Source organism: Brachionichthys hirsutus, chromosome 4 (genome assembly GCF_040956055.1).
Source record: "Brachionichthys hirsutus isolate HB-005 chromosome 4, CSIRO-AGI_Bhir_v1, whole genome shotgun sequence".
Taxonomy (NCBI): Eukaryota; Metazoa; Chordata; class Actinopteri; order Lophiiformes; family Brachionichthyidae; genus Brachionichthys; species Brachionichthys hirsutus.
The window spans coordinates 8,094,054-8,111,025 of NC_090900.1; the positions used below are offsets into that span (position 1 = coordinate 8,094,054).

At 40.6% G+C, this 16,972-nt stretch overlaps 2 protein-coding genes across 2 annotated transcripts; one reads left to right on the top strand and one right to left on the bottom strand.

Annotated features, from left to right (window-relative positions):
- Window positions 1-2,252: 2,252 nt before the first annotated feature.
- On the top strand, window positions 2,253-7,081 carry areg (amphiregulin). Its single transcript, XM_068738800.1, has 6 exons — window positions 2,253-2,348; window positions 3,012-3,188; window positions 3,624-3,852; window positions 3,957-4,127; window positions 5,144-5,252; window positions 6,819-7,081. The coding sequence occupies exons 1-5, from the start codon at window positions 2,312-2,314 to the stop codon at window positions 5,235-5,237; spliced, it is 708 nt and encodes a 235-aa protein (XP_068594901.1). The 5' UTR covers window positions 2,253-2,311; the 3' UTR covers window positions 5,238-5,252; window positions 6,819-7,081.
- A 4,989-nt stretch (window positions 7,082-12,070) lies between these two features.
- On the bottom strand, window positions 12,071-14,530 carry LOC137918101 (granzyme A-like). The gene is made up of 5 exons (XM_068760849.1): window positions 14,458-14,530; window positions 13,317-13,455; window positions 12,976-13,123; window positions 12,345-12,620; window positions 12,071-12,229 (listed from the first exon to the last, which is right to left on the bottom strand). Exons 1-5 carry the CDS (start codon window positions 14,528-14,530, stop codon window positions 12,071-12,073), a joined length of 795 nt encoding a protein of 264 aa, XP_068616950.1.
- Window positions 14,531-16,972: the final 2,442 nt, after the last annotated feature.

The following is a 16,972-nucleotide window of genomic DNA, read 5'->3' on the forward strand; positions in this document are numbered from 1 at the left end:
TACACATCATCTCAACAAAACATAGTGAAGACTCTTTTCAGAACAATTTCAGACACAGAAATGTATGGTCAATCTAATCTAATCTAATCTAAATCTTTAATCTATGCTCATCGATTTGTTTTCCAATTATTTATATTATAAATATAACATTTTAAATTATATCCTGCCATATACGTATAATGTACACAGGAAACTGCTTGATTTTTTTATGCAAAGAGCCACCAATGTTTCACGGAGCTTCTCAGAAGTCAAGATGGGATCGCTTTCTTTTTCAACAAAAAAAAACCATAATCTCTGCATCAATCTTCTGATCATGTCCACTTTTAACACCTTTAAAAGCCTTTCACTATTTAAATGATAGCACAGAGTTATAGGCGAATAGTTGCAACTTCAAGTCTTCCGTTTCCCAGACCATCATTAGAAATGTAGTCCCATAGTCACAACATTATTTATTGCTCATACTGGACCACTTTACATTGTCATAATCCATGTTGACTTTTGTCTCCAGTTGCAAGAGACCGTGTTTGTCACGTCTATCAATAAATGGCAATTCATTCACATTCATGGTTCCCATGGGAGCAACCCCAACCTGATCCATCCTTCAACATCCCAATCAGGTTGATGTCCATAGTTTTGAAGGTTATGCATAAGCTATGATCGTGAGCCTGCTGCTCGTCAGATATTTGCCATTTTTATGGCGCCTTTCAAAGTATTTCCTCATCAGAAAGTTTCATCCTTCGTGCCATGAGCCGCGTTTCTGTGTGTTTACATTGGATGCTTTTCTCCAGGCTTGTGTCAGATTGTCCACATATTAATATCACACATCCCCAATGCCATTACACATAATCTAATTCCAAAGCAGTTATAAACAAAATACGTCAGGAGCTTGTGGTCGTGTTGAGGGTGAGGAATGAGGTGACTTCCCAGCATTCCTAGCAGTTTTATACGGGATTCCACCGTAGCACGAACGATGTGGTGGCCTCATAGACACAACAACATAACTGGCGCATTCTTCCGTGCAGCATCCCCACCCATCCCTTAAGGTCTCCTCAGTGTACCGAAATAGAAACGGTGTGCATCATTTCATCAAACCGCATGCAGGAGTCAGACACAGATAGACAGTCTGATGACTGACAATGCAAAACATACACAGAATATTAGGATAGTAGATTTAGTGTGTAGTAACCAGTGACTGAACAGTAACAGAAATAAGAAATATTGAAAGCTATGTATGCTACATAGTTAAGCATTGAAATATGATTTATTGTTTAAGTACAGTACTACAGAATAATGATATTAATATTATTATCCATCATTATAAAGACAGAAAACATTTAAAGGTGGATTAGCTCTAAGTTTGTTCCTTATAGCATACTAAAACGTAACAAAATTTTACAAAAAAAAAAACGAAACTAAATTATAATTAAGCAGTACTCACACTGGAGATACAAGATTGTCAATTGTAATTCTACTGAATATACATTGAAACACATTACGCTGCAATGCAATGTGGAGAGATAAAAAATCAGAGAAATGCGATTACAGGTTACGATAATGTCATAGATCCGACTCGGGTCATCGATATTGTTAAATGTAGATAAACTTCACAGTTATGTCTCAGCTTTGTCAGTAAATTACAGTAATATGCTGACAAATTGTGATCAATATTGGGCTGTAAATTTACAAGAATAGCGGTGAACTGTAAATTTATTTCTAGTTATTTTAGGTTATTCTATAATAAAGTCAGAAACAAAAAAAACAGTGCTTTGCATGTGAAGCTATTGTCAGATGAATAGGGTAAAGTTATGATGAAATGTTTGACTGTGTGTGTGTGTGTGTGTGTGTGTGTGTGTGTAGGTGTGTGTAGGTGTCACTAATGCTTTGACACTAATTAGAGCCTTATCCGTGACCGCAGAGGGAGACATGAGGAAGTAATAAGTTAAAGAAGTCTGTTTGTGTTTTAATGGAGACAAGAATACATCAAACTATTCTGTAATTCAGTCACACTCGTCATGTGTGACAACATCAGGTGTAAAATGTGTTCCCTGAGGCAGATTAATCATTACACACACACACACACACACACACACAAACCCACACACACACACAGGCGATTGCATCTGTCTCACTCTCTCTCTCTCACACACACACCCATCTCTCTAGAACTGAGAGGCAGGCTTTGGTCTATAAAAGCTGCACCCAGAGGTGAAGAAAGCACAGCGCAACTTCTATCAGCAGGGGACAAACACACACTCCGACTCACACAGATCAGTGCAGGCCCGTCATACACACTACTCGCTCTTCCTGGGATATGAACCTTCTCGTCCTCACCTGTCTCCTGTGCTTTGGTGAGTTTTTATATTTTCTCTTGTGTGTGTGTGTGTGTGTGAAGTGCTGAGTCTAAATCAATGATTGAAAGAAGTTAAATATGAAGCAATATGATGAGAGAGAAGGAGCGGACAGGCTCTATCATGAGACTAATTAGAACGGGTGAAGGTGTGCTGTTAAATGTGAAGACATTTCAGATACTGTGTTGAGTCTGTCGTTTGGTGCACAAGATGCATTCTTTTACACCGTGGTTCTGGATGTGGACTGGTTGTACTGGTTTCAGTGCTAATAAAGTATGCAAGCTCAGATTTCTTTTAATGTTTTAGGATGAATGGATGAGTCACCTGCAAATGGGTCAAAGTTTCTGAAAACGAATATGGGAGCAGCCAGAGATTCTTTGAACACACACACACACACACACACACACAAAAAGAAATCTAAAGAAAATGTGGAAATGTATGTTTTGTAGCAGAAAAATGAACTTCTCTAATAATTGCATTGATTTCTCTTCACGTTAGCAGGTTATTTTTAGCTCTGAAAAAACACTCCCTAAATTTTTGTCATATGACATAAACCTTTCCCATAATTTCTCATTACATTTTCTTGCTTTTTTAAAATTTATTTTTATTTGTATATGTCTGATATTATGTCGCTGACTGTTTCCTGGGCTCTTTGCTTTACAGTCGTCTGTGGTACTTTTGGTACTCAGGGATCTGGGGCTTCGTTCTCCAGTGAACTAGCTGTGGTGACTCGGGGCCCGACCTCCGGCGAGGGCCTCCAGGGGTCACTGAGTACTGATGATGAGCTAGAAACAGATGAGGAGCTGTCAGGAGGAGACACCAAAAACGTCAGTTTTCATGGTATGACAAAAGAATTCGTTGGTTATATTTTAATTTTCCTGTGGCTGGTTGGTCAAAAATGTGGTGAGACATTCAAAAAAACCGCTTCAGACATTGATTTTATTTTCACTTTTTTAAGAGACTAGTCCTATGAGACTATTTTTGTTTAGAGACTACATGCAAGACTCTGATTATTTAATCTAGAAAGGCCACATTTAGCTACTTCATAGAGTATAAACAAATTATTTGAATTAAATTGATCCTTTTTTTTATGTTGCAAACAAATTTCCCAAAGTTTCCCACGCAGGATTTCCTTGGACCCCCCCCCCCCCAAACTATATAACTAAAACTAAAAATATGACCTGTACGGTTTAAAGCACCTCAAATTATCAAAACTAAAATAAATCGCACCATATACCTTCATTTAAGAGGCACTTGTGATTTCCTGTTCTACAGATTCATCTCCCAGCAGGGATGAGAGGAAGAAAAAGAAAGGCAAAGGCAAGAAGAGGAACAAACAGAGGAGTAAAAGCAGCACTCCTTTAAACCCGGAGCACACGATCTTCACCAATGGGTACACATCGACTCTCAGCACCACAGAGGATCCCTGCAACTCCACCTACCTGGGCTACTGCATTCATGGTTACTGCAAATACATAGAGGGCCTGCAGGAGCCAGTGTGCATGTGAGAAGACAATCACTGCATATTTACTATGTGTGTTACTCTGGGCTGTAGATACGGCAAGATGAATCTGCAATATCACTGACTTTGCTCACGTTGTTCCACAGATGCTTGAAGGGTTACAATGGAGAGCGCTGTGAGATCCAGACTCTGGAGGTGACGAAGACCCGGGAGGATCAGGGCAGCAGCACTCAGCTGGTGCAGATGGTCTTAGTGGTCATTGCTGTTGTCCTGTCAGTCATCAGCTGCACTGCCATCCTGCTGCTGATCTGTGCTCAGTGAGTATGCATTTAACACACACACACACACACACACACACACTGGGATATAGATTGATGAAGCTGCTCACATATCTTTCAGATAGGACATCGGTATTCGATATCCATGACAGTAAAATAAAAAGGTAAAATTGATGAGCAATGTAGTACATGAGGAAAACACAATGACATACATTTTGAAAAAGACTATCGGATAAGTTAAAAATATGATTGCACATTTAAGCAATGAATTAATTAAACAGTAAGTGCATCATGGACCCATGGGGTGATTTGTATAGTGTTATGTGCACATTGTACAGGACAGATTCAAAATGTTCAAACATTTATTTTTGGACTGGTTGTTATTTAGTTGAACTTTATGCTAGTGTACATATATAAACCCTGCAGTTTCTTTACATTCTTTCAAACTGTTAGAGGAGATTTTTAGGAGCTTTAAGCAAACACACGTAAAGGGAACGAACCACTTGCCAGTAAGTCTCAACGAATCGCAATCATCCCCAGAAACGGTTCTTGGCATCCTAGCATGTTGACACATCAAAGGAATATCGACACACCCAGACACTCCCGTTCAATACAAGCATTGCTCATCTTTCACAAGATGGACTCTGATTTCTACAACTTTCGTGTCTCATTCTCACTCCTATATCGGCGAAACGTGTCACATCGGTTAAATCAGCTACTCTAATGCTGCCGTTTACCGGAAACCCAGCACCTTATCAATATGTAACCAAACCCCGGGCATTGCTGTAATGTGGGACAAAGTCAATAGTCCAATATCATGGAATGCATTTAAAGCTTTACAGCCACACTCTTCCATGCGGTGTGGGTGGAGGAGGGAAAGTAGATCTCGTTAGGACAGGAGTGACATTACCTTAATTTCAGATCCAAACAATGAGTAAATAAAAAAACAAAACTTTAACAATCAAAAGAGACAAAACTGCCTTTTAAAAGGACTTCATAATGAACATCTGACTGCTATACTCAGTTTTTTTTTTTATGTTGAATGTCTTCTGTAGTTACAGATCTCATAAAAACTTCCTGGCGTCCTACCTGGGAACTGGGACAGAGCAGGAGAAGCTACAGAATCCCATCCGTGACGTTGTGGTATGAAGACATCAAGTTGAGGTAGGTGTTACTGAGGTTCATTACCTACTTGAGTGTGCATGCACACACACACACACACACACACACACACACACACACTCACTTTACTTCTCACTGTATTAGAATCTAAAGTGTACCGGGCCATTCCAACCCTTGAGAATTCAGGTGACAATTCAAACCAGAAATGATCATGAGATTTGGGGCTCATTGTAAAAATATAAGGTGCAGTCTCCAAAAGAGCCGTATCTGTTGCCGATCCCTGATATAAAAGATATTGTCAGAATTTTAGTATCAAAAAAATTTATATTAAAATAAATAGTTCACTGGACGAAAGCGTGCTTACGTGCTCAGACGGTAATGTCTGTCCTCTGCTCTCGTGAGCTTTAAACCAAACCGGAAAGAGTGGGCTAAGAGAGTGACGGACGACATCGTGCCCTTGTTGTTGTTATTGAATGCTGCTGGTTGCATCACACAAAGAGGAATCCCCAGCAGAGGAATTACCCCGGCTTAGGCAGGGGTGTTTCGGCCTGTCCCGTCTGTGCACTGCACGTCAGCATGCACGCAAAGCCACAGAATCTGTCTCAGAGTTTGACCTGTGTGCCAACAATAACAGCACTCTCACCGTAGCACACACGTGAGGACCTCACGTTGAGACCTCAGCCTGCTTACAGGTGGCGAGATCTCTCCGAGCAAACACACGTTCACAGACGTGCAAGGCTTCCCCGAGACAACACACAAAGGTTTCAGCCAGAAACAATGTGACTGTGCAGCATTCTCCTCATGGTTGATGCGTCACGTCTATCTCCCCCAGTCTGAGAATAGCAAGCCTGACTCATATGTCGAGAAATGTTTCACCGTAAAACTGTCAGAGCTTTTAGGTTTTTAAATGCAAATAGTATATTATTACTATAACTTAACTTTCAAGACACATGTTTGTACTTCTGATGAATTGCTTCAATATTAGGGTCAGTGTCACACTGATGATTACAGTCTAATCTATTTGATTATTGAATTTAAAGGATGACCACGAAACACACATTGTGTTATCCTGTCTGAATTGTTACACAATTTTTTGTTACACATTTCCGATTTGCCAATTTTAAAGAAAATGTTGCATTTTTTTCTCGAGAGTACTTGAAGTGTGAGACAGTGAAAATATCTAAAGACGACGCTCAACTTTCCCAAACCCTTATCAAGTCATACCTGAACGTGCGCTAGTTTACAGAATAAGCTAAGTCTAATCTTACGTAGCTGCAGCTTTGACCTTTAGGGAATTTGATCTTGGTGTTTTTTTCTGCACCTGGACAATGTTGGGGATGTCTTGTACACTCAGGCTTCACACAAAACTGAATGGCAATTCTCCAATGTTTTGGAGTTGCAAGATTGTCTTTAAAAGTGGCAGACATCATTTGTGGGATTCATTATCAAAAAGATATTAGTCTCTTTGCCATTACATAAAAAAAAAATAAAAAAAACAGCCAGCCAGTCTGCTTGTTAATGATTTTGTCTTGTCCCAGATCTTAGCTATCTTAATTTACCTTAATTTGCTGTTTGACGGTTCACTTCTCTCTGTCTCCTCTCAACCAGCCGAAAGATGGAGCATCCAGAGGAGCAGGATCGGAGAAGCGCCAAGAGAGGAGAGACTGCTTTATTACACAGTCTGTAAAAAAAAAGCAGCGTCCAGAAATAGTTAGAATGTAATTTATTTAGTGTGATTATTTATTGCTCACAATTGTATGAGTGTTTGCATGTTGAACTGTTGTCGTGATCTGTATGTGCGAATGCTGAGCATTCAGTCCGTTGATTTTCTGTTGGATTGGTTTTTATTTATTGCACTACTGTTATAGGTCAGCGAAGCGCTCTTCATCTAACTCTTGAAAAGGGATGGAATTTGATCACCAATAAAGTCTCTCAGTGTTACGCCAACGTCTTTTTGTGTTTATGCGTCTCATTCCTCAGCAGCCTGTTCACACTAACATTTAAGCTGAACAGATTCAGCACATGAACTTATGGAATCATAAGAGCAACGGGAATGAGAGACTGGAAAGTATTTTTCAGCGCGTAAAGCAGAAAGTCACAATAATTTATTGCTTCAGGTTCTGTTCTATTTGAAGTCACAACTATTCTCACGCTGCCTTGCCGCTTGCCACCCTCGCTCGGAGTCAAACTCTGTTTTGCTATGACATCACAGGATTTTTCTTAACAGTGTTGAACGCCATCCTTTGTTCACGGGCAGACGACAGTCAGTCGCACAGGTGCACTGGAAAAAGACGTGGAGGCGTGTCCCGTCTAAGGTATTTTAGTGATGCTCGGGTAACTTGGAAGTTATCTGTTGGCATGAATGTAAACAAATACTTGAAGACAATCATATGAGTGGAGAAATAGGAGCGTGGTTGAAACAGCGCACACAAAGGGAATCACCATTCCTCATGGATACCGTGCTGCACACCTGCCTGCAGATCTCCCGCAGAAGGGAAATGCATGCAAAAATGTGTTGTGACCATTCAGGCCATGACTAGATAACGAGATAATATACTTCTGTCTTTCCCTGCTCTACCTGGAAAATGCCTTGAGATAACTTTGTATCGATGTACTGCCGCTATGTAAATAGAAACGAATTGAATTGAATGGAATTCATTGATGACAATTTAAAGAGCGGTTATAATAGTAAAAAAAATGTATTCTGCTTGTGGCTCAAAATACAGTAGAAGTGCAGTTTGAAGGTAGGAGGAGGTTAGCCTCCCTTTGTCTCTAACAGATTCTATCAGAGTTAAAGGGACTGGTAATGTATATATATACACCGTAGCTGTCTGTGTGTCACAGTTTATAATGAGAAAAGCACTCAGAGAGCGCAGACCGCCGAGCAGCTCATTCCCCTCATAATTAGATTAACACCGTCCACATGGTAAGCTGGATCATCACCGAAAAGTTCTACATTGTTCTTAATATCTTTATACACCAACCATGAAAAGTACTCAGAGTTTTAACAGATTTTTAAATGTTAAAATGTAATATTTTTTCCTAATGTCATCCTGGATCCGAACCAGATAGAATTCGGTGGTGAGGTAGAGGACCCCACCCTACATGACTGTGTCAAATAGCATAAACATCAGCCAATAATCAACCGAGATGTTGAGGAACAAAGTTTGAAGCTCCATTGAATGTTACTGAAAATTTAAAACTGATCCATAATCCAGGATCTCTTCTGGATCGTCACCAGAATGTAATGATTTGCTAATCATTAAGATCCATCCAGAACTTTTTGAGTTATCTTGCTAACAGTCCAACGGACGGACGGACAGACAGACAAACGCCGGTAATTACATAACCTCCTTCTCCACGTAGGTAATTAACATACAGTATTTATGAGGTCAGACGTCCATGTTCATAACAACAAACACACACACACACACACATCACAATGGCAGATGAACAATGCCTATTTTGGAGAGGTTGTTGGTTGAATAATTGGGCTGTCCTCTAACGTAATTCTAATTCCACATTAGTGAAGTCATGGGAATCATCTTCTGTTATGCTGTCTGGTGACATCACATGCATCCTCTCATCTTAATTTCACTATTTATTATTACCGGTACATAAAAATAAGGATATATAAGTACTCAAAACTTTGTCATGGTATCTTTGGAAATCTCTGTATCTCCACTAGTACTTTGGCTGAAGCTCTGAAGGTTTGATTTCTGAGAGAGCATGAATATATAACTATCTGACCAACTGACAGTTCAGCAATGAGCGTATTCTGAATCTAAAAAGAGTGACGATTCGATGGTGGCTGGTGTTGGGGAGGATGATGATGTCCTTTAAGTGAAGAAGGACGGGACAAGCCGAAAGTACAGAGGTAGTATTCGATGATAAGAAATGATATGTTAATTGTATGCAGCGGTGAAAAAGAGCAATGAGAGAAATGATGAGAGCAACGAAACATCAAGTGCAGAAGAATAACTGATTGACGTTTTTAAGTATCTGATTTCAACACCAATAAAATACATGAAAAAAACAAACATCTGAAGGCAGACAAGGGTCTTGACAGTTGTTGTGCAGTTGTTTTTTGGGTGAAATTTACGTGCCAAGGACAATAATCGACATTGAATAGGCCGGTTTGAGCTACTATCTCTGGAGGCACCGGTTGACATGCAGCCGTGTTGAGGATCGGATTGAGTGACTCATTGTGTTTGTTATTGTTGTATCCTAATTGTCAGGACGACATCATGAGGCTAAATGCTGGTCTGACCTGCAGCGAGCTTCCACACAAATGTGAAAGATCTTTGCAGATGTGTTAATTGGTTGATAATTACTCAATTGATGAATACATATATTCACATGGCGGCTCGGTGGCGCAGTGGTGAGCACTGTTGCCTCACAGCGAGATGGTCGCAGGTTCGTCTCCGGCTTGTGGCCATTCTGTGAGGAGTTTGCATGTTCTCCCCGTCTCTGCGTGGGTTCTCTCCGGGTTCTCCGGCTTCCTCCCACCACCAAAGACATGCAGCCTAGGCTGCTTGGTGACACTAAATTGCCCGTAGGTGTGAGTGTGTGTGTGGCTGGTTGTCTGTCTCTGTGTTGCCCTGCGATGAACTGGCGGCTTGTCCAGGGTGTCCCCTGCCTCTCGCCCATTGACTGCTGGGATTGGCTCCAGCTTGGCCCGCGACCCGATAGCGGAATAAGCGGTTAGAAAATGAAATGAAATATATTCACATTTGTCTGAAAAGACATGCCGTCTCTTGAGCTCTGACAAACTGTCTTAGCTAAGTGTCTTCTGAACTGTGCGATTAAAAATCTGAACTTTTACACCTGCATAATAAGATGAGCCTGACTCACCTGCTGCAATGCGGTGTGAACTGATCTTTATGAAATAAGATCTCCCTCTGTGGCGTCACCGGCCATTGAGGGAAAAGGTGAGGCAAGGTGGGCGGCCCATGCCACACGCACATAGGTGATGCAAGCACAGGTAAACATTCACCCTCGCGTGTGTGTGTGTGTGTGTGGGGGGGGGGGGGGGGTGAGTGCGTGTGTGAGAGAGAGAGGGATAATGATCTCCATTACTGAAATGTCTATCAAAATGTGCCTAAAGCTTTAATAATACACACTTGACAAAATACGTTGACATGGGTGTGGCGCTCTATAATAGTTTTGTTGGCACTGAAGTGGGTCCAATGCGCTTCAGTGGGTGACCATGGAAACGCAGTAAACACACAGACAGATGGTTGGTCAGTGATAATTCACTTTGTGCTCAAATAAAGGGCTTGCTGGAATTTCCTGGGTGAGGTCAGATTTAATTCCTTCGCCTTTACAAGAGGGCAGATCAGTTACTAAGGGAAGCAATTTTTTATTTCCTTTTGTATTTGATCTCAAATTCATAAACAGGTTTCTACTTTAAGAAAACAACACACATTGTCAGTTACCTTTTAGTCATGCTAGTAGTGTTAGTAGTCTTGTATTTTACTTACTATTATTATGTGTTGGCAGCACAGTGGCGCAGTGGATAGTGCTGTTGCCTCAAGGAGGTCCTTGGTTGAATTCCACCTCTAGCCTTGCTGTGAGGAGTTTGTATGTTTGTATGTCTACGCTGGTTCCCCTCCGGGTTCCGGTCTCCATCTATAAACATGAAACTTTCTTGGACACTTTAAATTGTCCGTATGTATGACTGTGTGAGACTGTCTATGTGTGCCATGATATGAACTGGCGACTTGTCCAGGGTGTACCCCGCCTTTCAGTGAACCGGGAGAAAACCCTCGCTGACACGGGGAGAACAGACGAAGTCCGCACAGATAGAATTCGAACCCGGTACCTTCTCGCTGTAAGGCGCATCATGACAGACATTATATGAAATAAAAACAATTAGCCAATCAATAGAATGTATCTTTTTTTTGCTGCAATGATCATGACGTTGTTCTCCACTTGTCAATGTGGAACTCTGTAAGGAGATTTTCACGCAGTAAATATATCCAATCTGAATCCAGATGAACTTTAAACACACATTAGTATCTATTTTTTTTACACCTTGTTTTTTAATGCAGAGTGCGCCACCTAGTGGCCGTGACACCTTGAACGTCAGCGCCACAAGAGACTGTGGACAGTTTCAGGCTATGATTAGCAAATGTGAAGAAAAAAAAAACGTGACTCAAAATAATGAAAGTAAAAAACAGTATTTAAGATAAAGGAGACTAAGAAACCCATAAATAATCAGGACCAAGACAAACGAGTGTCAAAGTCTCTTGTGCAACGCATTATTGTGACATTTTGCATGTTTCCTGTGCGGGTATTCAGCTGCATCGTGTGAATCTGTATTGTGGTCTGAGTACTCAAGCAAGCACCTCTCCCTGGATCAGCGAGTCAGACCTGTATGATCCTGGCATTACTATAATTCCATCATCCAGTAAACCTTTCTGCGTAATCTATTGATGACCTAACAAAGAGGGAGGCTCGAAGCACGGCGAGAAAACATTGACTGCGTACACTTTTGATTTGAACATGAACCTGAAAGAAGAAAGCTGAAACGCTGAGTGGGACTAACGACTTATATGAGAGGGTTTGTGACCAATCAGAAATCCTGATTTAAATTGAAACATATTTTCACATATTTGGGCTGAGCATGAAGGTCAAATCACAAACAGGCTTTTCCTTGACAAAGGAAGAAATGCTTGTTTATTATTATTATTATGTGTAAATAGCCAGGGCATGCAAACAACTGCGATTTTAAATGATAATTTCAGCACATATAATAGTTCTATAGCTTTTGAAAGAATGACAGAAGACACACCCTTCAAAGATCTCTATCTAATCAGGTTGAAGTGCTTAGCCAGGACATTTGGGGGGGGGGGAGCTCATTGAATTGAAATCTTCATTGTGCTTTTGATCCACATGAGTTGTTTGTCCGTCAGAAGAGAGTACACGCCAGGCTTTTTAGGCAGGCCACATTTGTGCCCGAAAGACGTGACTCCAACTAGGGCTCTATTGCACAGCAGTGGTCCTCCCGAGTCACCCTACAGGGACAATAAGGCGTGCATTACATCATTTTAATACACGTATTATGTAGCCATTAAGATGTTGAGAGTGTGACGATAGGTGGTTAAACTTCTGCAAAAAAAACATTCTTACCTGGCAGGTATCGGCCTTTTTCTTGCCATCTGAACCAGCACATAACATGCTGTTGGTGATGATGGGCTTAAAGTTGTAATATTCTGGAGAGTTGCATGTCTGTCTGCTGATCACAGTCACGTTGACTGACATGAGGATATCTGACCCTTGCTTAGCAACGTAACTTGTTTTCCCCCATCCAGCCACCAGACACTTGGTGCCAGGCTCTGGTTCTTTGACGGTGCTACCCAACCGGAGACATTTCACTGTGTCAGTTTCTTTCACTTTTTTTTTAAGCTGAAATGTGAAAAAAATTACATTGACATTTTGTAAGAGGAGGGCATTGCAATTATTGATGCTGGCTGTCTCTAACCACCAATCAGTCATACGGTCACTTTTGATTCAATATAAATCCTGCACAATTTATATAATGTACACATAATTACATGCATATGTATATATATACATATACATATATATGTACTATATACTGTACATCTACATGCATATCAGCTCAGTATTTATTTATTTTCACTATTCACATTGTTTATAATACAACCCTGAATTTCTCATTCAATTTGAATCACTTTTGGTTGCATCACTATTACTATATCTCAGCATTAATTCACTGGTTCATGTAAGGCTACCTTACCTTGAGCAACATCAGGTCATTGACCTTTTCTACTGCATCATAGCAGGGATGTGGATAATTACGCTGAACTCCGACAACCTGCCGGGAATCTTTTTCGTCTGCTTTTATGGAGTGAACCCCGAGGAAAACTTCTTTAATGCTGGACTGGCTGGAAAATCAGGGTTTATTTAGATTTGTACACATCCTCTAAAGCTAAAAAGCTAACAGTGCGCAAGGAAGTCATGCATTATGACATTGATATATCAATGCATCATGTCTTTATTATCTCAGGAGAAAGAATATTAGCTGTACTTAATTTTATGAATTTGGCACAATTTTAGGAATGCATGCAACACTCTTACCCAGCACAGTGGGCTGCAGTCAGGACCCACATTGGATCGATCAGTGTTCCTCCACACATTCCAGGTTTCTTCACCAGAGCCATGTAACGCAGCGAGTGGGGCTCCACTGGTTTCCCACCAATAATCTCAGAGCCATGACCTGAAACAGATCCGACTCGGGTCATCAATATAATTAAACGTAGATACATTAGTCAATAATCAGTCAACCCAATGAAACCGTCTAAAAGACATTACTACTGCAGCTGTGCTGCAAAATGTAGATCAAGAAAACCATCATTATCATCATCATATTAGCACAAGGCATCAACATGAAAAGAATCTCTCCAGGTCAGTGCAAATTAAGCTTAGCACAACCAGACATACTGTATCCATATGAAAGTATCTAAAGCAGCAAAAACAGGAAGCCGTATTCAAGACAAGATAAAAAAGTGACTGGACAAGCTCCACACCTATAATGAGATTATCTCCTGATTCATGCCGCCTGCTCTACGTGCGACACTCACCTCCTCATTAGCGCCTCAGTATTTAGTCTCTGTTCAGTCCTCTGCACTCTGCCAGATTGTTTAGTGGCATGATCCTACTTTCCAGCATGCTTCCTGGACCCGCCTGCGTGTGTACCGGCCCTGCCTCTTTTATGGATTCTGCCTGTGTACCTGCCCCGTTGGACTCGTCTGATTTGCCTGGTTTTTGAACTTTCTCTTTGCCTGCTCCCTCGGATTTGTCTGCTGGTTTGGACTGACTACCCAGTTATTGATTAATCAAGCTCAATTTCTGGATTTCTCTTCTCCGTCGTGCTTTTGGGCCCTTCCTGTCTGCACCCTGACAGAACTGTAGTCTATGAACTGCATTCTTACGTAGTTCCTAGCATGCTCGAGGTGGCTCAGAACAGAGGTGAGGGCAATGGCGTCCTCAGTGGACCAGTTGGCCCTTGAAAAATATTAATCTTTTATTCTTTGTGATGATGCATGCAAATACACACGATGAAATTACATTCACCCCCTATAATGGTCCCCTCTAAACAATCCACACACACCCATATATAGGGCCCTTGACATGATGAGAATATAGGGTGAACCACCATTTATCTTTACTTTACTTTAAACAACGGTAAATGATCTAATATTTTGAATGTATTACTCACCAGGCCAGATGAGGAAGAGGAGGAGAAGGATCACACACGGTGCAGGGAGGATGAAACCCTTTGGGCCAAACATTTCTAGGTATCACTCTCTTTGCTCTGACTTGAAAGCACTGAAGCCGACCTCATTGCATGTGCCTGCTTTTATGTGTTAAGCTCACAGGATGTGGTTTCACTGTGAAATGTTTTTTTTGGTAAAGAGTGCTGCCCTTTCTTGTAGTTTATAATGTCAGGTCAGAAAATGTAAAAACCATGAAATAAAACCTATTAAAGGATATTACACTAGATTGATGAAAGAGAATGACTGAGATCTGAAAATAGAACTAATGGAATGTGTTGATTGTTGGAAAATTGTTTATGCTATTTTTTTTTTTAAAACAATATTTCAACTTCTTGGGAAAAACATTTCTTGACAGGAGTTGGGTGTAGAACTTTATACCAGCCACATACCTATTAAAGCTACAGCTTGCAGTTGGTAAGCCATATCTGTTCACAAAAAATAAAGCTTTCTTGGCTCTGTCCTGATAATATATTGTGTTATTTATTTAATCTGTATAAAAACAGACGTAGAATATCCATTTTACAATATGCTGGAATTTGTCACCCATTTTTTGTACAGTGATTAGAATGACATCAATCTTTTGTCCCAGAAAAATAATTTATTTACAGAAAATTCTTTGGGTTAATGTTTTTGTGAAAAGAATCAAAGAAAAATTCTAATTTATTTATCCATATGAGGCAGGAAACAAGTTCCACAAATAATTTTGATTGTGGAATAAAATATAAAAATAACAGATTGTCAATGTAACACAAATCCTAAAAATAGGATTTAGGGCCCTAGGTCCTCCTTTTATATAAAATGTGTACTTTAGACTAAGCTTAGTTTTCAAAAGAAAGTAAGCATTTAACTTTCAGAATATCACAAATGTACTGACATACTGAACATGTTATAAATAATTCTTTCACTAAAACAGAATAAAAACTTTGAATTATTTATGTGAATTTTGAAGTAGATGATGGTGTGACCTGGACTTTGAACTAACAGGCTATCTTGGACCACACTGCTTTAGTGCATCATCAAATCTATCCACTGTTTTAGCATGAAATGCATTTTTAAAGAAGGAAAGAATATTTTGCTTTTTGCTCATTATAGTTTTTATTCATTCAATTTGTTTCATGAAAAGTTGAACTTATTTAATGATGAAAGTATCTGCATAATACGGCCTGAGAAACAGATGTCTGACCCTCGCATCAATGCAACCATGAGATGTAGCACTTTGGACAGGGGTCGTTTTTCCTTTGAAGGAAGTCTTTACCACAGGCACTTTCAACAACGTGTTCTTTCAACTGCGGTTTGGTAATATATTTCTTTCTCGCACGTACATCTTTGCCGAGAGAATATTGAATTGATGTGATTGTTGTGTATGAGTTGTCAGAAAACAAAAATAATCCCTTACAAATGTTCAACTGCAAAAAAATGATTTAGTGGCTGTTGGGCACACAAAGTGACTAACATCATCAACATCAAATAAAAACACAAGCCTGGTAAAGACTGATGCAGAATAGAGCCTTTAACTGGATGTAGAGGAAAATAAAGGGCTAAAAATTGATTTAAAGAGCCATATACAAAAATATTAGACATTGTTTTAAACATGTAAAATGCAGGACTGTGAGAAGTACAGCATCAAAACATTATTTTAACTCTTGAATGCACACAGTACATTTATCCTCTTATCTCTATGTAAACAAATGTGATATTTTATGGGCTAAATGAGACCAGGTGGCGCAGTGGCAGAGTGGTCAACGCTGCCGCCTCACAGCAGGAAGGCTCCGGGTGTGAATCCTATCCATGCAGAGTTTGCATGTTCTCCCCGTGTCAGCATGGGCTTTCTCCGGTTTCCTCCCACCTCCAGAAACATGCAATTCAGGTGGATTGTCTGCCCCAGTTTGTCCGTATCGTGTGAGTGTGTGCGTGAGTGGTTGTCTGTCTCTGTGTGGCCCCATGATGCGCTGGCAACGCATCCGGGGTGTACCCATAGCAAGCTGGGATAGGCTCCAGCAACTCCCGTGACCCACAATGGAAAAACAGAAGAAGATTAATGTGCCAGCGGCCCTCTGTGGAGCCGCTGGCTAGCCGGGCGCCTCCTGGTGACCACTGAAGGCTGCAGGTGCCCTCCTCCTGGACGGCTGCCCCTATCGGAGGTGTAGAAGCCCGAGGGTCGAGGTGATGGATACGTCCGAGAACAGAGCTGCAGGAACTAAATAACAGAACTGTCATTACACACACTTCATATTTATACGTATCATTAAAGCAGTCTTCGTTTGGATGGTGCTGAAAGCAAAGTGGTGTTTCGTGTCTTTGCATTTAACACGTACGTGCTGAGTAACTGCTGTTTCCAGGAAAGGGCTCTGACCACAGACAAATGTGAGGGCAGATGACTCATTTTCTCCTTGAGTTCAACATCCCACAACTACAAGGTTAGAGAAAGAGACATAGCGACCACAAACAGTCAGACTG

Excerpts from the sequence above, each read along its gene's own strand:
- areg (XM_068738800.1), top strand. The coding sequence starts at position 2,312 with ATGAACCTTCTCGTCCTCACCTGTCTCCTGTGCTTTG. Across the intron at positions 3,189-3,623 it reads CAAAAACGTCAGTTTTCATG|ATTCATCTCCCAGCAGGGAT; the intron begins GTATGACAAAAG and ends CCTGTTCTACAG. Across the intron at positions 4,128-5,143 it reads CTGCTGCTGATCTGTGCTCA|TTACAGATCTCATAAAAACT; the intron begins GTGAGTATGCAT and ends TGTCTTCTGTAG.
- LOC137918101 (XM_068760849.1), bottom strand. The coding sequence starts at position 14,530 with ATGTTTGGCCCAAAGGGTTTCATCCTCCCTGCACCGTGTGTGATCCTT. Across the intron at positions 13,456-14,457 it reads CCTCTTCCTCATCTGGCCTG|GTCATGGCTCTGAGATTATT; the intron begins GTGAGTAATACA and ends GATCTGTTTCAG. Across the intron at positions 13,124-13,316 it reads ACTGCAGCCCACTGTGCTGG|CCAGTCCAGCATTAAAGAAG; the intron begins GTAAGAGTGTTG and ends CTGATTTTCCAG.